Genomic DNA, 22,994 nt, shown 5'->3' with positions numbered 1-22,994 from the left:
CCCACAGATAAATCAGGAGCAGGAGGAACAGAACCTCCAGGGATAATAAAACAGGAACAGGAGGAACAGAGTCAGGGATAAAAAGAGGAACAGGAGGAAATTCCCCTGCAGCAGTCAGCGGACAGAACATCTTGTACTGATTTAAGCTGGAGGCTGATACCTTGATGGACGACTTTACTGATGAGGAAAGTTGAGCTCAGTGAACCACAACCAAAAAAGTGAGAGCAGATCAGGGAGGAATAAAGTATGTAGAAACGGGGATTCAACTAGAAATGCAGAGTGAATCAAAGGAAGAGAAGGACGGACATTGCAGGACACAAGTCACAGCAATGTAGACAACTCCTCCCTCGGTCAGAGAAGAGTCAGAGTCGATCTGACAGATAAATGTCTGTAACTGTGACATCTGTGGAAAAATTCAGACTAATTTCAAACATGAGGGTGCATCGCAGATTTTCCACAGGGGAGAGGCCATATCGTTGTGAACATGATCGGGAAGAGTTTCAGAAGGTCTGGTAACTTGTCAGGCAATGAGGAATCCACACGGTGGCATCTGTATTACTGAGGAAATCTGTGGGGAAGGCGATTGCGTTTCGAGACAGTCACCTTAACCTCCAATGAGGATTCAACAGGTTTGAGAGAGCCACACTCAGTAAAGTGTGTGGCTAAAGGTGTTAGGTTTCAGTATGTAATGCTAAGTTAAAGTGCCTCATGTGGACTCACTCGGTGAGAAGCATACATCTGTAAAGTGTGTGGGAAAAGATACTCGGGCTTTTCGTCAATTAGAATCACATGTGAATCACTCGGGGGATGAGGCCGTACTTGTGGCGAGACATGTGGGAAAAGTTTCTGAAGTGGGGGTAGCTGTTTGACCGCCCCAAATGTTGGACTCACAAGGGGAGAAACCGTACCTCTGTAAAGTTGTGTGGGTAAAGGTTTTGGTCGTTAATACTCAGCTGACAACCCACATTGAAGACTCATACATGTAAGATGTTTCATCTTGAATAATCATTCTTCTCTGTAAACAGTTCTCCTTGGAGGGTCAAGGGGGTTGGAGTCATTGGGCCAGAGGTGGGGTCACATGGACAGAGTCTCCAGTCTATCTAGGGTACCACAGAGAGGAATGTTAGAATCTCCACATGACCATATGTACTTTGGGACAGCGGGAGAACACGGAGTACTGGTTAGAACCCACACAAAACAGGGACAGCTGTGTGACATCGATGTAGCGCCAAACAGACAAATTTGTTTGTTGCAGGTGAAAAGTAGAACATAAAGATACAAAGTGCTTCAGACTCTGCTTTCAAAAACCTTGCAGGGTTTGCTGCTTGTAAAACACTGTGTGAGCTTGATTTAATAACGTCTTTTTTAAGTTTCGGTTGTGCTTTTGTTTTAACTCTGCATAAACTGTTGATAGTGGATATTGGGGAAGCTTAAGGTGGAAACTACCATACATGGACAGTGGTGAAAAATTGCCAGCAGCTGTCTATGTTGGACCATAAGGGTTAAATATGGGGGAAGAAAGGGTCCCACTTGGTTTGTCTGCGGTTTCATGGTGGCCCATCTGTGTTTGCCCCATATGGGCCTCAAGTGGGTTATGGAACGGTGGTTTCAGTGGGGGGGTGCCCACTTGCCTGGTTGCACAGACCAGTAGGCCTCATATGTGTGCTCAATTGTGCCAAAGGGGGATCAGACTGGACCTTCAATGGGGCCCAACTTGAAATTTGCCCTGTATATGCCTAAGCCCACTTAGCCCACTTACATCTGTTATGGGGCTCATACAGCCAGCCCACAGTCTTACATTTGACTCGACTTGCACCCAAAAGCAACACACGAGGAAGCTGATGAATAACTCTGAGGTCACTGAAATCATTCAAATTAAATCTCAACATTAAACTCTTCCCTTACTTTTTGACCTGAGCATGAAGTCAAGAGTTCTATGTGGATCACATTTCATAACCAAATAATTAAAGGTCATTTTAAATTTTTGTCGATGAATCTGTCTGTCTGTGGAGAGTTGATAACTAAATGAATAAAAAATAAATTCCGTGTAGTGTTCAAACATGTCCTTCTCACTGGTGGGTTGGAAGTAGTGCAGTACGAAACCAAAGAGCGGTGTCTGGAGGATGTGTGGGCGGGGTCATCGATATGTGGCCCCGCCCTCGGACGTACTGCGCATGAACTCCACCTCCCCCCCCCTGGATCTAAACGCGAGCATGATGGCGCCGCCGTGTCTCTGGGTAAATAGCGTCAGTGTGTAAGTGGGAGGAACGTCTTATCTATATTTTATGCAGCTGTCTAACTTCACAAGTGTATGGACGAGCTGCGAAGACGAACTATGTATTCTGTTATAGTAAACAATGTCTTCATCTGAGAGTTTGACGAGATGTTGATCAGCGAGGCGACTAACTGCTGATGCTGCAGATAATATTCGGACTCTTTGAAAGAACTGTCGTCCAGTACGAGGAAGAGATCGATCGTCAGCGCAGGACGGATGGAGATCACTGGAACATGATATAAAGTTACACAGAATAGGTGAGCTACTGGTTAGAATTCTAGAATACGGTTTAAAAACTAACTAATGAATGGAAACACACAGTTTGGAGAGACACAGAGGAAGAGACTCGGCTAGGACGGTTGCTTACATGCTTCATCTCTTGTCTTGAATTTTATTCAAAGTCCAAAAACAACCCCCCAAACCGTTTCTCCTATTTGTGTTTATTGGTAAAAGACAAAAATACATGCAAACTGCTTTTGTGACACCATTTAGTATTTTTATGTCTCTCCAGACCCAGCACAGCATTCTGTTTGTAAGGAGGTAGGAAGTGGTAGATGGACCAGGCTTCTAAGCAGTGAGAGGGCCCTCCAGTTTGCACCCAGGAGGAACCAGAACCTCTCAGCTTAAAGGGGACAAAGCAGAACAGAAACCTCCCACAGATAAATCAGGAGAAGGAGGTAACCAGACTCCACAGATAAATCAGGAAACAGGTGGCACGACAGAGCCTCCGGAGTAAACGAGCGAACAGGAGGGAATTCCCGCTGCCCAGCGTCAGCAGGAAGAACAATCTTGTTCTGAAGCTGGTGGCTGATTCCTTGATGGAGACTTCTATTGATGAGCAAGTGAGCTCATGTGAACCACAACCAAATGTGAGAGCCCAATCAGGAGGAATCGAGTCATGTGGGTGACTCCTCCGGGGATCAACTAGGAATGCAGTGCTGCAATCCACAAGTAAGAGAAGAAGACATTGCTCAGAGAAAAAGTCACAGCACTGTAGACAAACTCTACCATGTCAACGAGCGTCCAGAGTGACCTATGACACAGATTAAAAAAGTTCTGTAACACTGTGGACATCTGTGGAAAACCTTCAAGACATAATTTCCACATCGAGGGTGCATCGCAGATTTTAAATCAGGTGGAGGAGGCCTTTCGTTGTGAAACATGTGGGACGAGTTTCAGAAGGACTGGTTATTGTCAGGCCAATGAGAAATGAATCAACCGGTGAGCATCTGTATTCCAGTGACCATCTGAGGAAGGGTTTCCGTTCGAGAAGTCACCTTAACGTCCACATGAGGATTCACACAGGTGAGAAGCCACACCTCTGTAAAGTGTGTGGTAAAGGTTTCAGTAGTAATGCTAATTTAACGTGCCACATGAGGGGTTTCCAAAAATAAAAACAAAGGGGGGGAGGGGGGTGAAAGATAAGATAGCATACCTTGTAAAGTGTGTTGGGAAAAAGGTTCCATCGGCCTTGTCGTCAATTTAATACCCACAAAATAAAAAAAAAATAAACCATTGGAGGGGAATAAAAATACCCACCTTCGGGGGTTTTTGTTGTGGTGGAACGTAAGGGGGGGGGGGTGGGGTGGGGTCGTTGGGGGGGAGCCGTTTTATAACCTGTTTGCGGCAAAAAGAAACCAATTTGCTGGGGGGAGGAGGGGGGAAATCTAAAAAAACGTGGGAGCGGGGGGTTTTTTTTTTTCAATTTTTTTTACCCCAACCTCAAGGGGGGGTAGCCATATGACCGCACAATGATGAGTCAAAGGGGAGAAACCGTACCTTGTATTAAGTGTGTGGTAAAGGTTCTTGGTCGTAATTTACTATTTGACGAGTCACCTATGAAGAACTATACATGTAAGAAAGTTATCATCTCGAAATATTCATTCAATTCTCTGTAACATTTACTCACTCTGGAGTGGTCAGGGGGGTTGGTGTCATTTGGGCCAGAGGTGGGGTGCCAACCCTGGACAGGGTCTCCTGTCTAGTTAGGGCTACCACAGAGAGGCTATGTAGAATCGACCAATGACCTATATGTACATTGGACAGCGGAGGAACACCAGTGTACCTGGTGAGAACCCACACAAAAACAGGCGGACAAGCTGTGAGACATCAATGCTAGCCGCCAAAGACAAATTTGTTGAGGTTGAAAGTTGAAACTTAAAGATACAAAGTGCCTTCAGACTCTTCTTCCAACAACTGGTGGGTTTGCTGCTTGTAAACACTGTGTGAGCTTGATTTAATAAAGTCTTTTTTACGTTTAGGTTGTGCTTTTGTTTGAACTCTGCTAAATGTGTAGTGGATATGTGGGGAATCTTACAGGTGGAAAAATACATCTCATGGACAGGGTTCGAAAAATTGCCCAGCCTAGCATGTCCATGTTTGGTACCATAAGGGTTAAGTTAAATATGGGCTGCAGTAAGGGACACGTGGGTTTGTCTGCTGTTTCCATGGTTGGCCCCACCTGTCGTTTGACCATCTGGGGCCTCAAGTGGTTCTGAGCGGGTTTCAGGTGAGACCCAACTAGCTGAGTTTCCCGGCCATGTAGGCCTCATATGTTTGTCACATGGGCAAAAATGGGGGATCTGATGGACCTTCAATGGGTGCACAACTTGAAATTTGCCCTGTCATAGGCCTAAGACCACTTAGCCCAACATACATTCGTTTATGGGCTCATACATAAAGCCCACACGTCTTACATTTGACTCGAACTGGTGCAACCCAAAAGAACATCGAGGAAGCGAGGAATAACTCTGAGGTCACTGAATATCATTCAATTAAATCTCTTCATTATAACTCTTTCTTCTTTCGTTTTTGACCTGGAGCATGAGTCAAGAGTTTCTGGGATCACATCATAACCCAATAATAAGATCATTTAATTTTGTCGATGAAAATCTGTCTTGTCTGTGAGAGTTGATAAATAACAGAATATATAAATAAATTCCGTCGTGTATGTTTCAACATGTCTCCTATCTCACTGGTGGTGAAGTAGAGAGAACGAAACCAACCGCGAGTCTGGTGGAAATTGTGGGCGGGGGATCGAATCGTGGCTCGAGCTCGGACCCGAATGCGGCACAGGACTCCGACTCCAAGCTCGAGCAAGATGGCGAGGTGTTCAGGTAATAGCGTCCGTGTGTAAGTGTGTGAGGAACGTTTAATTTATTGATATGCAGCTGTTCAATCTTCATGTGTATGCGCACGAGATGGAAGACGACAGTCTTTGTTATAGTAACTCAATAGTCTTCATCTGAGAGTTTTGAGAGAGTTGATACTCGAGCGACTAACTGCTGCTGCTTGAAGAAACTATATCGGACTTTTTTGAAAGAGCTTTCTCCAGTCCGAGGAAGAGATCGATCGTTCAGCGCGACTGTGTTATCACTGCGAAGACTGAGATAACGTTACACACGAATAGGTGAGTACAGGGTCGAACGCGTTTTTAAAAAAACTAACTAATAAAAGAATGGAAAAACACACATTTTGGAGAAGCACAGAGGAAAGAGACTCGGCTAGGAGGTTGCTAACAGCTTAATCTCCTGTCTTGAATTTTTTCAATTGTCCACACGTTTTCTCCAATATATGTGTATATTGGTTAAATGGACAAATTACATGCAAATGCATTTGTGACACCATTTTTTTTTTTATGTCTCTCCAGACCAGCAGCGATTATGTTTGTAAGAGGAGTCAGCGTTTTGAGTATACATGCTGTAAAATGTCAGTGTGGCTCTGATATCCTCGTCAGACCTTCCTAGCCCGCAGGAATGTGGGTACCTCCACATCGCTGTCTCAAGAGACCACAGGCTCTCGGCCTCCTCCCTGACTCCTGTGCCACCTTAGGATTCTCAGGGCACAAGCCAGTCCTCCCAGCTCTCCACAGCCCACAGCATAAATCAGATATGCGACCCGGAAAACCAGACCTCCTCCACACCTGACTAATCCAGGAACAGGAAGGAACAGAGCTACATGGGATAGATCAGGTACAGGGAGGAACCAGAACCTACCAGGGATAAGCGGCACAGGAGGAAATTCTCCTGAGCAGTAGCAGGAAGAACATTCCTTGTTTGAAAGCTGGAGGCTGATTCTTGATGGAGACTTCTACTGATGAGGAACGTGAGATCGTGAACCACAACCAAAAGTGAGAGCAGATCAGGGAGGAAGCAAGTACTGTAGACCCGGGATCATCTAGAAATGCAGGATGAATCCAAAGAAGAGAAGAGACATTGCGAGACACAAACGTCACAGCAATGTAGACAAACTCTCCATGTCAGAGAGTCAGAGTGATACTGACACAGATAAAAGTCTGTTAACATGTGAATCTGTGGAAAAACCTTCAAGACTAATTTCAACATGAGGGTGCATCGCAGATTTCACACAGCTGAGAGGCCATATCGTTGTGAAACATGTGGGAAGAGTTTCAGAAGGTCCGATAACTTGTCAGGCCACATGAGAATCCACACCGGTGAGCATCTGTATTCCTGTGACATCTGTGGGAAGGGTTTGCGTTCGAGAAGTCACCTTAACCTCCACATGAGGATTCACACAGGTGAGAAGCCACACCTCTGTAAAGTGTGTGGTAAAGGTTTCAGTAGTAATGCTAATTTAATGAGCCACATGAGGACTCACACGGGTGAGAAGCCATACCTCTGTAAAGTGTGTGGGAAAAGATACTCGGCCTTGTCGTCAATTAGAAATCATGAGATCCACTCGGGGGAGAGGCTCTTTACTGTATGGAGAATGTGGGAAAAGTTGAGTCAGGGTCGCTGTTTGACGCACACATGATGTCTAAAAATCAGGGGAGAAACCGTACTCTGTAAAGTGTTGTGGTAAAGGTTTTGGTATAATATCGGCTGATGCCCCCAAACATGACGAACATACATGTAAGAAGTTTTTCATCCTGAAATATTATCATTCTCTGTAACCAGTTATCCTATGGAGGGTAAGGGGGGTTGGAGTCACTCTGGGCCAGAGGGGGGGTCCACCCTGGACAAGGTATCCAGTATTGTTGGGCTACCACAGAGAGGCTAATGTTGAATCACAATGACCTATAGTACTTGGACAAGCGGGAGGAAACGGGGAGTAAGTACCTGTTGAGAACCACACAAAAACAGGCTACAGTGTGATACATCGATGCTAGCCGCAAAAGACAAGTTTGTTGGAGTTTGAATGTTTAGAACTTAAAAGATACAAAATGTACAAGTCTCTGATTCAACAACCTTGTGGGTTTGATGTTGTAACACTGTGCTTGAGCTTGATTTAATAAAGTCTTTTTTTACCAGTTTCTGGTTGTGGCTTTTGTTTTTTAACTCTGTCTAAACTTGTGTCGTGGAATATGTGGGGAATCTTACAGGTGGAAACTTACATCATATGGGACACTGTGGTGGAAAAATTGACCAGCCAGCCTGTCCTGTTGGGGTCCCATAAGGGTAATAATGGGCTGCCAGATAAGGGTCCAAGTGGGTTGTGTCTGCTGTTTCCATGGTGGCCCCCATTGTAACGTGTTTGCCAATATGGGCCCTCAAGTGGGTTTGACGGGTTTCAGGCTGACGACCCACTTGCTGAGTTGCACAGGACATGTAGGATCACAATGGGCACAAAGGGGGATCAGGATGGACCTTTCAATGGGTCAACTTGAAAAATTATGCCCTGTATATGCCTATGCCCACGTAGACCACGTCATCTGTTATGGGGCTATAACAGCCAGCAACATTGTGGGGAACATGTACCTCAATCCACATGGGACTGCCAATAATTTAACCAGTTCAAACCCCATGCCACTCAGTGCACTCAGATGCCCACTCTGTGCCACCTCAGTTGCCACCTCAGTGCCCAGTATTTTAACCCTTGTGGGCCCAGATGGATAAGCTGGCTGGGTGTTTCAGAGCCCCCATGCATTGGTGAGAATATTACATTAAGAATCATTCTTTCGATCAGTCGGAAGTCAGGGTATTTCTTTCCAGGACAGTACAGACAAAATAACTAGGAGAAATGCTAAAACAGCCATTAAATATTAAAAATTGATTGGTTTATGAATAATAAGAACATTTTCAGTTATGGGTTCATCTTGGTTCCCCACCTACTGAAGGCCGTGTTTTCCTACATAGGACACAATTTTTCATGATAATGCAGCAGAGAAAATCGAAAAACTCACAGGAACATGTCCTCCTCCTATACACTAGGTGGCGATATGTGTCTTTTCAGTGGGTTAATACTACGATAATATGTCTCGCTTTCCGGTTGACCTTTTACGTCATATAATAAACAAGAGTTGTTCATGCAGCAGGCCGGCGTTTCAAACAACCAGATGGATAATAGTTCAGCTGTTAGATGGCGCTGCGGTTCTTCTTCTTCTCTGTTTACCTTGTTCAGTGACTCGCTTTCTTGGGGTCACGGTTGTGGAGCAAGAGCGCACACGTGTTATCCCGTCGTAGTCCAACCAAGTGTATACATGGTGGAGAAAAGCAAATTCCATCTCGTTGTCAGGGTGTCTCGGATAAGGAGAGCTCTGATTTTAGTCTGAATAATGTGTTTATCTCTGCTGCACTTACTGCTGAACATTCAATTTCACTTCATGTGTGAGTGACGTGCTCGTACTTTAGAGCAGTGGTTCCCAACCTGTTTTTCCTTGGAGCCCCCATTACTTGTATCTAAGGACAGATATTTTTAGTTTCATAAATTTACTCTCCATCTTTCCGACAAGTGACTTCGATGGAAAAAAAAAAATGCTGGTTTAGATGATGCCTTAGATAAAACTTTTTTGGACGATAACTTAGCATTCAGGTTACAGGTTAACTCGGAGAACAAAAAAATAAGTTTGGTATATTGTCGCTGAACATTAAAACTTGTGCAGCAGCTATTTATTTATTTTTTTATTTTGGAAGCAGCAATTTCTGAATTTGACAACTCAGGGTTCATTTTCCCCAAGTCAACCAAACTTTCGAAGACCCGCCCCACCCTACTTTTGATTGACGTTAGTGACGTTAGCTTAGACAGGTTGTAAGTTGTGTTACTCTGATTCCGTTGGTAGGTGAACACAATTGACTGCTCTAACCTCAAGCGATCGAACGCCACACGCCTGAGATCTTAAATACTTTAAGACCAGGATATTGTACATGTAGGGAGACACATGCAATACTGGTTAATAACTGGTGAAACAGATGAAATCTGACGATGAGCTCAGATCAGACCAGTTTTGCCTCACATGTGACTTCCTGTCATCACATTAGTAACGTTTGACATGTCGTATCTCTTTATCCCCACAGACCTCGCACAGGTTCACGTTGACCAGCAACTCTATAACCAGGACGGGGACTCCATTTTGGACCAGGAGGAACCAACTCCTCTACAATTCCAAGAGGACCAGGATGAACCAGAACCTCCACAGCCGAAAGAGGAAGAGGAGGAAGCAGAACCTCCAGGGATGGAAGAGGAACCAGAACCTATACGGATTAAAGAGGAACAGGAGGAACTCGACATGAGTCAGTGGGAAGAACATCTTGTACTGAAAGAGGAGGCTGATTCCTTGATGGAGACTCCATCTGATGAGGAAAGTGAGCTCAGTGGACCAGAACCAAACGGGGACCAGCTCCTCTCTCACATCTCTCCTGGAGCTGATCAGGGAGGAGTCGAGCATGTAGACTCAGGATCAACTGGAAATGCAGAGCTGAATCCAAAGAAGAGAAGAAGACGTCGCAGAGACACAAGCCACAGTAACAATGTAGACAACTCTCCCATATCAAAGAGTCAGAGAGATACTGACACAAGTAGAAAGTCTCTAACATGTGACGTCTGCGGAAAAACATTTAAGAATAACTCAGAGTTCAACAGACATTACAGAATCCACAGTTATGAAAATACTTGTTACTGCAAGATATGTGGGAAGGGGTTCTGTCAAAGTTTTAATTTGTCCATCCACATGAGAACTCACACAGGTGAGAGACCATATACCTGCGAAACGTGCGGGAAAACTTTCGCAAGGTCTGATAGTTTGCTTGCACACAGGGCGATTCACACGGGTCAGTACCTGTACTCCTGTGAAACCTGCGGGAAGGGTTTCCGTTGGAGAAGTCACCTCAACATCCACAACAGAACCCACACGGGAGAGAAACCGTACGTCTGCCAAATGTGCGGGAACAGATTCATTTGTTCGACAGTGCTGAAGAAACACGTTGGCACCCACATGGATGAGAAGCCGCATTCTTGCAACGCATGCGGTAAAAGTTTCAAAAGGAAGGATTATCTTCTGGTCCACATGAGGGGTCACTCGGACGAGAAGCGGCATACGTGCAAGATATGTGGGAAAAGATTCGCAAGGAGAGATTATATGATGTCTCATTTAAAAACACACATTGTCAACTGACGACGAAGTTGGACGTTCACAACAACGTGAGCAACTCAAAAGTTTCCCTCCCCAGGTACTGCACTATTATTGTACTGGGCATTATTTTCTGCTTTTCCCATATATACAAAGTAATACCTTCAGATTTTCTTTTTATTTCACGAACACCATATGATTTGTGAGATCAAACTTGGTCATTCGTTATATTTTTACACATTTTCTAGTATCTAGTTTTGCTTCTTATTGTATGTAAATGTCTTCAAAGTTTTTTTTTTGTGAAAGACATGTACCAACTTGGATTTCACTAGCTCGATGTGTATTTTATTAAATTCTGCATCAACCATCAATTAAATGTGTCTGTGTTCAGTTCAGATTAATCTTCATTTAAATGATCTAAAAATAGGAGTGCATCCGAAAACGACTGGTGAACGACACAGAAACGTTCTTATGTCGATAAAATGTGCTCCTACATGTATTTTCTTTGTAACGCAAACTTGTTTTTCTCCTCGTGCGTCACTTTGTCCTCTTGTCCACATCTGTGAGTAAGTGTTAGAAATCAAGGCTCATTCACGTTTATATACTTTAACGTCCGCTTGTATGCGCTTATATGCAGGATACAAGTCTTAGTCTAAACCCTGATGAACTTCTCTTCAGCAGAGATAACTCTCGCTTTACTTTTTCTCCTCTTCGTAAAAGCATTCAATGGTTTTCACGTCTGCATTTGAGAAAACATTCAAGGTTCTTGAGGTTTTCCGAGCTGCCCGACTTTCATGTCATAGAGTAACAATGTGTGTTTCTCTACAGCTAATTGACTGGTTCTTCTTCATTAAGAAGACAAAAAAATAAATAAATCCAAAAATTCCCGCTTGACAAGAGACACCTTTTCATTGAAAACCTTTCCCGTTGACGCCTAATGAAGCTGATTGAGAAAACACGAAGAGGGTACGAAGCAAGACAGTTAAATGTATTCTAATTTAATAATAAGAGTGAATAAAAATATGTGTTGGGTTTCTGTGAGAACCTTTCTGTCTGGTTCTCAGCGTTGAATGGGGGCAGCATTAGGACCCAGAGATGGAGCAGCTGTCAGCAGGAGTAAATATAGCAGTGTTGTGTGTTGAGTGTCGATCAGGGCAGTTGGGGGTCATGAGGAGGCCTGAACAGACCGGATCAGGCTGAGCCCCCCCGTCCTCTGTCTGCAGGACCGAGCAGAGACCACCTTCCTCCCAGAAGCCCGTCAGACAGACCCGATCTGCAGGAGTCTGAAGATCAGCTGGCTGCTGCATGTGAGTGTCCTTGGTGTCCAGCGTGTGTGAGGCGTTCACTGACAGGCTGGAGTGAGCTAGTTGTAAAGTATAGTTGTATGTGGTAGTGGACAGAAGCAGGTAACCAAACACGTAAAACATATGAATGCATGTTTATATTTGTTATTATATCTCAATCTTTGTTTTTTTGTCTGAACCTCGTTTCTACACTTTTTTTTTTAATTTAATCTGTAGGTTAGTTAAATGGTGACAAATATTGATTTAGGTGTTTTGACATTTTGTCAACAGATATTCAGAAGCTTAAAGCAACATATATGGCTGCAGATAACGAGTCTAACATGTCGCCCTCACATGTCTGAGCAGAATACGAAAGTAACGATATGAAAGAAAAGAAGGAACAAAGAGTCTCTTCAAATATTTGATGGTTTCCAGCATGTTAATCTGCTGCTTTGTGGCCCCGTGTTTACGTTCTAGTCTGTTCTGCACCTCATTTACCATCAGGGTTCATCACGTTGAACTGTTTGTCCCGTTGTTCTGTATGTTTCGCACCTTTTTCTGGTGCCACATTCTGCACACTTAGACTTTACTTCACACCGTCTCAGTTCTGGCCCGAGAGTTTCATACTGCACTGTGGCTGCTGTCAGGGTGAAGGTAGACAGATACATAAACAGACACTTTATTGACTGGGGGAAATTCAGCATCCAGCAGCGTCAACAGGGAAATATGCAATGAAGTATATTGGGATGATTTGGACTTTTATTGATGTTTTATGAGTGAGATTACATGGAAGCTGGATGAAACGGTTTCACAGAGCTCTGTCCTGACGTCCTGACGTCCTGACTGTGCAGCCGTGTGTCCTGAGGGACAGGTGACCTCCTCAACCTTCTCCCTGCAGCAGGACAGACGCAGCAGCTTGTCACTAAATGTGCTCCCCCGTCTGTTCGTGGTGCTCAGCAGAGGGAGATGGATGCGGTTCATTACTGAGACGGACATTAAGGCTCCACCGGCTCTGAACGACAATGAAAATAATAATAATAAATAATAATAATTTTAAAAAACAGTCTTGACCTAGTTGCTGACTGAGCATGATGTGGTAAAACCTGTCAGGGAGGAGGTCAGGGTGGATGGATGGGCAAAATATCCGACTCTGTCTTAGTTTCATTTTACCATCATCTCACTTTAGATCACTTGCTTTATTTGTCTGTCTGTAATCTGCTCAAAACCCCTCATTTGAATAATTTTTATAACGTATGCGTGTTTTTTCTGTAAAATACTTAGGGAGGTATTTTCATCCTTCTCTTTCTCACCAGGTGCCTGTTCCACCTGTGAGTCCCAGGGCCGGTGCAGGGGGGCCGGCCCCCGCCTCTGATGAGGATGCTGCAGCTGTGCAAAGTCACCAGCGCTCTGTTCATAAGCAACGCGCGCTCGGCCTGCAGCGACGAGCTCATCCAGCAGGAGGCGGTGACGCTCTGCATCAACGTGACCAAGCAGCAGCCGTTTCCCTGCAGCGCCATCGCCAAGCTCCGGATCCCCGTGTACGACGACCCCAACGAGGACCTGTACAGCCACTTCGACCGCTGCGCCGACGCCATCCAGAAGGAGGCGAACCGCGGAGGCCGCAGCGTCGTGTACTGCAAGAACGGACGCAGCCGCTCGGCCACCGTTTGCATCGCGTACCTGATGAAGCACCGCAAACTGACGCTCGCCGAGGCCTTGCTAGTGAGGAGCTCTTACACCGGACACACTGGTGCCAGGAAACGCGTCAGCTGGTACATGACAGGAGGTTTAGACTTCGCAAGTGCTGCGATTGGGCGTTTCTGTTTTAGAATTTCCTGCTGCGTCTCCATCTCCGCGACATTTGAATTGGTCGTTTTGGATCAATGAGGTTAACTGAGGAGGTTTGGAGATACAGATGTTCGTAGGACTCGCATTTGACGAAATTTCAGTGAAAGTTTTAGTCGCCACTGTTGAATGTAAAGCAGGAAGTAGAAACAACTAGAAACAGCGCCGCCTAGTGTCTGGGTGGAGTTATTACAGAGTGAACCAGACTGACGAGGCACAAGTGTAAATGACTTACTGCGTTTAGCTTAATGATGTCACTGACACTTGGCAGTGATGTGTTTCCACACTTCCATAAGTTTAAGGAGACAGAGTTGGATCTTTTGTCCCAAGTAGTCACTTCAAATCAGCTCCTGTCTTTGTTGTTGCTCATGTTTGAGGTTGTGCGTTTAGCAGCAGAAAAGGCCTCGCCGTGCAGAAAACGCTGCTGCTGCTGCAGGTCACAGAGCAGACGGATCGTGTTCGAGCTGCTGCAGCTGCAGCGTTTCATTTTCTGAAATGAAAGCGTTTATCGTCCAAGGTGCCCTCACAGCACACGGGCAGAACAGACCGCCATTATAACACAATCAGCACATTCTGCCCGAGCAGTGGCTCAGATGCTTTTTAATGAGATCAGCAGTAGCATTTATATACTTGAACATTGTGTATATGTATATGTGGTCTAATAATGTCCAGTAATGCAGCTTCCATCTTTCATAGTGCTGATATGAAGCAGAACATTCCTTAAATGACTGATTTTCTGTGGTTTGTGTGTGATCTCAGAAAGTGAAGACGGCTCGCCATGTGATCGATCCCAACCCCGGCTTCATGTCCCAGCTGAAGAGATACGAGGACGAGCTGAAGAGACGTCGGGGACGCTCGTCGTCTTCGTCCAGAGGCAAAAACTGAATGGACAGGTGAAGCTCCTCCCACTCAGTCCTCCTCCTCCACCGCTTCATCACGGTTTGACCGCGTTTTCACCTGAGTCTTAAAAAGTCTTAATCAAAGCCGGGTTTCTGTTCGTTGAAAAGAATCGCCCACTGACGGGGAAGGTTTAATGGTTTAACCTGGAGATTCTGAAGACGTTTGATGTCAGGTAGGAGAGAAGGTTCATGTCATTTACACTAGCCAGATGTTTCTAGAGGCTCTTCAAGGACTAGTCACATATTTCCAGATTCCTCTCCGAACAGCGTTCATCAGCATTGTCTTAGAAATAATCTAGGGACCTCCTTACTGGCCCCTGACCCCAGGTAGTTGCCTTTCTTGCATCTCTGATAATAACTGAAGTAGTGGATAACTCTGTCGCCCTCTGCTGGCAACTAGAAGTAATTACATAAACCCGTAGACGTATGTGCATTCTGTTCTAACTCTGGAAAGACTGAGGTTCATGTTTAGAAGTATTTTCAACTAAACAGGGAATTATCTTCTCCTCCAAAACAATAGTCCATTAACTGCTCACTCACATAACCAGTGGAAGGAAACACGTCTGCCCTCACTCCCTAGCAATAAGTTTCTTTTTCTCCTTCATACTCATACTAGTTTGTTGATTTCTAAGATAAACTGATAAGACAACAGATTTAAAACTCAAATACTAGACAGTAAAACTGTCATTTATGCTTGAAAGCCTTGTAGTATAGCCTTAACTATACAAATAAATGCAGTAGTAGAGAGTTTAGTGTTTAACGTTAGTGTTTTCTGAATATAACGACGGTTTCATGGTGTGGTTTCAAAGCTCTTTAGAGATTCAATGAAATACAGCAGTATTGTAGACGTAACATCAGGTAGAAGAATCCTTGTGTGTGTCTATGTTAACACACAGAGCAATAGTTTATAACATGACAACAAGGAGGACAAACACCAGAAAATCTATTTATCACAAACTTGTCATACATGGCTGCACTTTATCTTCAGGAGGCCATAGTTAATCGTTATCTTCATCATGGATTCATCCAGAGACTGATCAGATCAGTGTTTAGATCAGAATTAGCTTCTGGTGTCTTTTTTAAGTTTTCCTGCTCTTCTGGAGTTCGTCTCATCTTCTCTTTAAACGTCACAGAGGAGACTGAGGCTTGAGGAACGTTCACGTCTTCTCTGAAGATTCCAAGTTTATCAGCTCTCACTTTTCTTTGTAACAATAAGAGTTAATGTAATTCTGAGACATTTTCAAAAATCAAAGTTTTGCACATGCCTCAAAAACTCCTTTAATATTCAATTATAAATAATTAAATCTCTGAAAAGAGCACTAGCTTTTCAGTTCAACACTTCTACATTTAAAAGAAACCTGTTGTTGACGAATAGTTGATGATGGAGACCGATGTGAACATGGTTATTAATGGTTATTAATGTCCTCTATCTGTAGAGTCAGTCTAAATCCTTTAACTAACTACTTGTCAGACTTTACCTGAATTCACACCTTCTCTCACCTAAACCTCCTCGTCTCCGTCTCGATTTGTCTGTGACTGCAGTTCCACCTTTTACCTCTAAGTGGCAGCATTTCATCATTTAAAAAAAAAAAAAAAAGTCAGGTTCAATAAAACCTCCACACAAACTCAGGCTCATTATAAAATCAGATTTATCTCACGGCCGTCTGACCCTTGAAAAACACGATGCAGCTTCTGACTGAAAAATTCAGTCCCAGCAACAAAAAGCACAAAGATTTTCTTTCAATTCCTTCGTCAGTGGGAAAGTAGAAAGTCAAACATGGATGTTTCACCTTCAGTCTCAGCTCCGTATCTGTGGCTCTCACCAGTTTCCAAAGAACATTAGTCCGTCCTGTACTTTCTTCCTTTCTCCACTCCCTTCGTTGTTTCCTGAGTAAATACTTTCATGTTTAGCTGTTTTACACCTGCACATAATTTATTTAACAGTGGAAACAAGATGTGAAAAACGGCTGAGTGGCATTTATTTACTTTTGTTGAACTTAAAACTTCAGGAAAAAGAAAATTAGTCAAATGCAGCTGAAAATGTTAAAAGTCTTAATAGAAATATTTAAATATAATTATTAGATCCTGGATTCAACACTTACTGAATTGTAAATGCTTTTTTAAATGATTGTACAGAATTCATCGTGTGTCCTAAAAACGACTCAGGTCAACATGCAGGGACACATTAAAACACTCAGTTCAAGCACATGAGACTAATCGTCTCTGCAGGAAAAGGAAAAAGCGGATTTCAGGGAGATGTTACCGTCCTGACTTTCTCAAGATTCATTAAACAATAATATTATTTCACTTTAAACTGTCATTAACTGGAACTTCACATGACTGTTAATCTCAGGTGTGTCCTGCTTGTGTTGTGGTGCTGTCGTGTGAATCTAAAAGCAATACTTTTAATTCTAGACGTCATTTAATTAAACCACCTCAGATCCCAGTTTGTGCTTTAATGAAAACGGTTCCGTGTGCAAACAGACTTTGAATTTAACAGGAGCTTCAGCCTTCAACGTATTTCCTTCCAGAATGTGATTTATGTCCCTTTAAGACTGTACACGACTGTGAAAACGGAAATAAATCTCTTTGCATTCATCAGTGACGTCGTCTGTCATTGTTGTTGTCGTTTATTAATGTCAGTCTTTATTCATATGTTGCTTGGCTGTTTTCTTTTGAGTCTTTCACTGACTTGTGCGGTTGATGTTACGAAAGCTTTGATGTGTGTTACCATACGTCTAAACATCAGTCACTGTAGAACTACTGGAAATGGAACAGGAGAAGAAGGTTGATGGGATGCAGAAGAAGATAAGGAGAAAGAGGAGCAGAAAAAGGAGGAAAAGAAATTGAAAGAACTAGAGAGGGGACTGAGATGGAGGATGACAGGAATCAAAAAGATAGATGATACTGAATTACTACTGGGGAAAATTAATAATGAGGGGGAACAAGAAGGATAAGAGCAGGAGGAAGAAGGAGTAGGACATGTAGTTTGTTCTCCTCCTCCCTGAATGTCTAGAAGAGTCTTAGAAGATGACTAAGATTTCTCCATCATCTCTGTCCATGTGGATTCCAGCTTTGGTTCATCTTTTTTTTTCTACCTCCTCCTGGAAACTCCTCAAGCTGATGTTAATTTATCAGGAGATGATTAGAAAAGGTTACCATGGTTACCACCACAGCGTCTACTCCTAAGGCACTGGTCTGATCTGACTCAGGAGATCAAGTTTTTGAGATGGAGATCCAAGACCGATTCCTCCTCTGTAACTTCCTAAAGTCTAACACTCTCTGGAAGATTTCAACTCGTCTTCTTCTTCTTCTCCTTCTTCTTCTTCTTCTTCTTCTTCTTCTTCTTCGTTCACCTTTTGACGTTATCCACCCGGCACTAAAACCGATGAAGGGGATGTTTTGATGTAGTTTTGATTTACAGTAGAGCTAAAACAAATAAGTAGAAAACTCTGAGCTTCCCTGAAGTCTGATCGAATGGATTTCAATCATTTTAAAAATACCAGGAACGTCCCTGATACCGATCAGGACATCTAATATTGACACATGGACCCTTCTAAGTAGAACTTGGGCCTCGTACGAGTTGTTTTTCTGCTTCTCTGGTTGATGGAAAACACTTGAAGAGAAACTGTTGCGATTCAGACGTTCTCTGGGATTTTACTTGCTTTCTACTGTTATCATATGTACTTGTGTATAATAGTATGCGAGCTGTCTGAACCAATTGTCCCTGGTGGGATTTATAAAGTTGTCATGAATGTGTCTCACTTAGTTTTGAGCCGCCAAGCTAACAGAGATGTTTAAGACTGAAAAACCAAACAGAAGCCTCTCGATAGTAAATCGGTTTATTTAACAAAGTGCGTCACATCGCTAATGTGCTGGGGTTTTATGTGGGTTAAACAGACCAGACTGGATCAGCTGCTGGGTGGACGTGGATCAGACACTGGAGGGTCACAGTAGATGGAGACCTTTGTCCCAGTCCTCAATCACCTTGTGGATCCAGTCGTTGTAGTTGGACACCTTGGTGTAGATACCCAGCTTGTCCTCCTTGCCACAACCGTCGCCCCAGGACACCAGGCCAACCAGGAACCAGGTGTCCCGGTACAGAGTGACCATCGGTCCGCCGCTGTCCCCCTCGCAGGCGTCCTTCCTCTGTCCCAGGACCCCAGCACAGAGGACGTTTTCAGAGATGTTGTACGGGAACATCAGGCGGGAGCAGACGCTGTGGCTGACCAGCGGGATTTTGATGACGTTGAGCGCCGAGCTGTAGTGAGTGCTGTCCAGGTCGTCCTTTCCCCAGCCGCTCACCGTGGTGAGGGTCCCGTTCAGGTGGAGAACTCGCTCGGCCATCTCACGTCCCGGCAGGCACACGGGGACGATGTATTCTGAGTTGGGCGCAGGGCTCTGCAGGCGCAGCAGGGCGATGTCATTGTCCACCGTGTCCCTGTTGTAGTTCGGATGTTTGAAAGTTGCGATGACCCTCAGGGTTACCTCGCTCCCTTCGTCTCTGAAACGCTCGTAGTCACCTGAAGACGCAAATCAGTCACATTGGAGCTGTTACCAAAACCTCATTTTATACCATTTCCCTCAAAGCACCATATATGTCAGGATAGTATATAATTATAATTCAGGATCAGCTGTGGATTCTGAGCTGAAGAACGTGTCAGTCGATTTTATATGAAATATAAAAAAAACACTTAATCTCATGGAGGTTTTAACTAAATGCCACAAATTGTCTTCTCTCTGCTTAGCATTGTGTAAATTCAGAAAAAGTGGAGCGTGTGAAGAATGAAGACCCACCCAGTCGTACACTGAATCTCCGGTTGTCTTCGAGACAGTGAGCGGCCGTCAGGACCCAGCTCTCGGCGATGAGGACGCCCCCGCAGTGAAAACGTCCTCGGGCGTTGAGTACCAGCACCTGCACGGAGACAGTTTCACATGCATTGGTTCTCTAAGACGGTCAGTCAGTAGGAGGGATCTCTCTGATCGACTGAACTGGCTGAAAAGCTGCAGACAGGAGTCCTGCATGCGCAAGAGATGCTCACCAATGGCCCGACACAGCAAAAGGCCAACAATCAGCTATAAAACTCACCTCTCAGGACCAGGAGGCTGTGATTTGATTAAACATGGTCAAGATAAAAACCACACAGGATCAGTACCAAACTTTGTGCTGGATAAATAACGAATAATGTTCTGATTCACAGGGAATCATTCAATGCCAGATTTTGGTGTTTGAGATCACATCTGTTGCTGTGGTCTCATCAGCCTGCCCAGTCTGCACGGCCTCCTGCAGTTTTCCTTTCCCATCTGTATGAACAAATTTCCAACCTTCCCATGATTCCTCTTATACTCTCAAACTGTCCCATAAGATCATCAGCTTTAATTAGATTCTACATGTTTCCTTCAGTCCGATGTATGAATCTGTGCCAGACTTTTGTTTATCTCGTTTCTCCTGCTCTTCTTTTAGGGTAGTAGAGTATCTACTAAAGACAAAGAGTGTGGAGACGCCTTTTTGGAATTTGATGCAGACAGAGATCATTGCAATGTTTGAAATGGGAAATGCAAAGCTAGCCAGGGAAACAAGTCAAGGCCCAAGCTAGCATTTACAGCCGGCAAAAACAAAAGTTCTATCCTCAAGACACAGTTGGTGAGTGTTGCAGGCAAACTTTCCTTATCTGTTAACTGTATGAGTCAATTACCTGCCAGGGACTTTCCCCCTTCTTGCCCACCTCCCCTCCCACCATCCAGGGCAGCAGGCCGTCCATCGGCTTGGTGTATGACGACCTGTTGATCAGCAACCGGCCACACGATGCAGAACCTGCAGGGGAAAATACTAAATTAAAGAATAATCTAAAATCTTCATCTAAAATCAAACAAGTGACCCGTGTAGTTTAGTCTGCTGATGCTCCATGTGAAGTACGGAGTCCTGCTCACTTTCCCCACTCATAAAGGTCATTCAAACACGATGATGAGGGTCCATCAGTGTACAACACAGATATTCCAGATGCCCCTTTGTTAGGCCGATGGCATAATTGCCATAGTCATATTTGAACGTTTTCAGCCAAAAACAAACAAGAAAAAACACATGTTTGCAGCACATATTTTATTTTTATTGATAGTGTAACAGCAAGTCAAAAAGTGACTTAGGCAATTATGCTATTAGGCTAACGATATATGAACCTAAAACCAGTAGAGATATAATGTGCATGAAAAGTTTATAATAATAATTGTAACTTTACTCAAGAATAAACGTATTTCTTTTCTTGTTGATAGCGTCCAACATTAGTGTTACAGTACGAATTATATTCAAATAATCTCCATGTACAGAGGCTACACATTTTAAACCTTTCTCACTCACCATTGGGGACACATTTCCTGTGGTCGTCGTCCAGTTTGTATCCACTCAGACAGCTGCAGCGTCTCGACAGGCCGTCCTCGCTGTCCGTGCAGTCGTGGTCGCAGTCGCCGTTGTCCACGGAGCAGTTAGTGGCCGTCAGAGCTGCACAGGTTAAACACATGTAATCAGGGATGTTTATCTTCGTGGAGAAGGACCACTCTCATGTCTGTGTTTGGGTCACATTTAGAAATAAAAGTTGCAATTGGTAAAACTAAATATATTAAAAACAGAAAGTGACTGTTTTCATTTGATTTGATTTACGTTGAGTTCCTATTCCCCTGTTTAACTATTCATATTTGCAAAAGTAAGGAACAGAAACTAAAGAATATACGTTGAGCATGTAGTACCCTGTTTTCTCTGGGTACTCTGGTTTGGCAACCTTAGTGAGGATAAGCGGTAGTAGCAGAAAAGATGAGATGTTGAGCATGTGCTTCTTAAATTGGGGGCTATTATGACTATTACTTGGTGTAAAGATGTGGTTTTTATTGTTGTTCTCGCCTCGTTCTCTTTCAGGAAAACCTTCACTGACTCAATGCATTTCCAGGGGAGTCGAACCCGTAAACCAAGTCTGAACGTCCAAAACAGCCAAAAGGAAACTAAACTCAGTCCTCGCCGAGACGCAGAGACTCACGCTGATTGCAGTATTTGCCCTCGTATCCCTGGTTGCAGCGGCAGGCATAGTCTTGGTGCAGATCCACACACTCTCCGTGAATGCACACGTTGGACTGACACTGGTTCCCATCTGAAACACAGGCAGAGCACATTTCCCACAGTTCTCTGCAGGGGAGAAACCTCCTCGCTGCACCCTAACGCTGACTAAGCTGAGCCAGAAAAAAACTGTTCAGGTCAAGAGTAGCATCGTCTATACGAACTACAGACATCAAAATAAAACCACTATAAACACTAAAGCAAACTAGTCACTTTGCTTTTCTTTCCATTTTCTTTATTTTACTGCAGAAACAATAAATGAATTCCTCTTCCCTTCTTCTTTTATAGTTTAAAATGAGCAGTAATACAACAAAAGAAGCTGCTTTAATCAAAATTTTCCTTAAAAACCACTTCACTAAAGGCAGGTGAGCCTCACTCCAGAAATATGTAAAGTGCCTGAACAAATTAGCATGAAAATAATTTAATTATTTTTTTTCTCTGCTGTCAAATGCATTACCGTGTTTAACTGTACGTAAGGGTTAAGACGTCACTATGGTGTCAATGGCAAAGTAGCACTAAGGTTAAACCACACTGGCCTGGAAGGAAAACCAACTTCCTCACTTACAGTTTGTTTGGTGGAAAGAAATTGTTCTGTATTCTCTCCGTTGTTAACTGTTTCTGCTCCAGCTAAGATCTGCCAGACCAATCAGATCCTTTGGGGGAGGGGCTTAACAGGGCTTAAGGTTTTTGTCTTTCCCGTCAATCATCTCCTCCGTACCATTATCCATTTGATGACAGTTTTATATTAGGAACTGTTCTGTAGCTACTTTGCTTTGTCAAACTTTCTGCTTTACAGAAAAACCTTCCGACCTCCTGTGTAGATTCTCATTCAGCAGAGATCGTCTCAGTTTCGTTCTGCAGGAGTGTGAGAGCTGCTTTTACATTCAGCTAGATAAACCTTTTAAGAGCATCGAACAGACTCGCCTCACCCGTGTACACTGTCCAGAACTCCAGCTGTAAACACACAAAAGACAAAGAGTCAGAGATGAAGACTGGACCTCAACGTGAAGAAGAGCCAGAGGATCCGGGATCACACTGACCCCGGCAGGAGGAGTTTTCCATCTAGTTTAACAGAATGTGCAATGAAGTCCATTAGCTTTTTTATACTGACAAAGGCGTCAAGCTGCAAAGTGGCTAAAATCTAATGACATGATGTAACTGAGTCGTCATCTGTGAGCAGAGTAGATACAGTTTGTTTTATGTGAAGAAGGTGACACAGAGACTCATCTTACCGTCGCTTCTCTGGTCTGGAAAATCTCTCTGGCTTCCTCGTAGTCGCACTTTT

General features: G+C 43.8%; 3 protein-coding genes across 4 annotated transcripts in view; 2 read left to right on the top strand and 1 right to left on the bottom strand.

Moving 5' to 3' along the window:
• Nucleotides 1-2,502: 2,502 nt before the first annotated feature.
• On the top strand, nt 2,503-10,945 carry LOC125011012 (zinc finger protein 239-like). The gene is made up of 2 exons (XM_047590004.1): nt 2,503-2,532; nt 9,529-10,945. The coding sequence occupies exon 2, from the start codon at nt 9,687-9,689 to the stop codon at nt 10,623-10,625; it is 939 nt and encodes a 312-aa protein (XP_047445960.1). The 5' UTR covers nt 2,503-2,532; nt 9,529-9,686; the 3' UTR covers nt 10,626-10,945.
• Nucleotides 10,946-11,739: 794 nt separating this feature from the next.
• Nucleotides 11,740-17,205, top strand: dusp28 (dual specificity phosphatase 28). Of its 2 annotated transcripts, none has more exons than XM_047590047.1 (3): nt 11,740-11,887; nt 13,177-13,585; nt 14,468-17,205. In XM_047590047.1, the coding sequence occupies exons 2-3, from the start codon at nt 13,235-13,237 to the stop codon at nt 14,591-14,593; spliced, it is 477 nt and encodes a 158-aa protein (XP_047446003.1). In that variant the 5' UTR covers nt 11,740-11,887; nt 13,177-13,234; the 3' UTR covers nt 14,594-17,205. The 2 variants fall into 2 exon arrangements, with proteins under 2 accessions (XP_047446003.1, XP_047446004.1); XM_047590048.1 differs by having other exon boundaries at nt 13,177-13,635.
• A 1,228-nt stretch (nt 17,206-18,433) lies between these two features.
• The window catches only part of LOC125010622 (vitamin K-dependent protein C-like), a 6,075-nt gene continuing 1,514 nt past the window's right edge, over nt 18,434-22,994 (bottom strand). Inside the window, exons 3-9 of the mRNA XM_047589388.1 lie at nt 22,942-22,989; nt 22,639-22,663; nt 21,633-21,743; nt 20,963-21,103; nt 20,304-20,422; nt 19,405-19,522; nt 18,434-19,130 (exon numbers count right to left, since the gene is read on the bottom strand). Of these exons, the coding sequence (XP_047445344.1) occupies nt 18,556-19,130; nt 19,405-19,522; nt 20,304-20,422; nt 20,963-21,103; nt 21,633-21,743; nt 22,639-22,663; nt 22,942-22,989 (1,137 nt within the window). The 3' untranslated portion in view covers nt 18,434-18,555. The remainder of the gene's footprint in view (nt 19,131-19,404; nt 19,523-20,303; nt 20,423-20,962; nt 21,104-21,632; nt 21,744-22,638; nt 22,664-22,941; nt 22,990-22,994) is intronic.

The sequence above is a fragment of the Mugil cephalus genome, chromosome 7 (genome assembly GCF_022458985.1).
Source record: "Mugil cephalus isolate CIBA_MC_2020 chromosome 7, CIBA_Mcephalus_1.1, whole genome shotgun sequence".
Lineage (NCBI taxonomy): Eukaryota > Metazoa > Chordata > Actinopteri > Mugiliformes > Mugilidae > Mugil > Mugil cephalus.
This window is presented reverse-complemented; position numbering and strand designations above follow the sequence as displayed.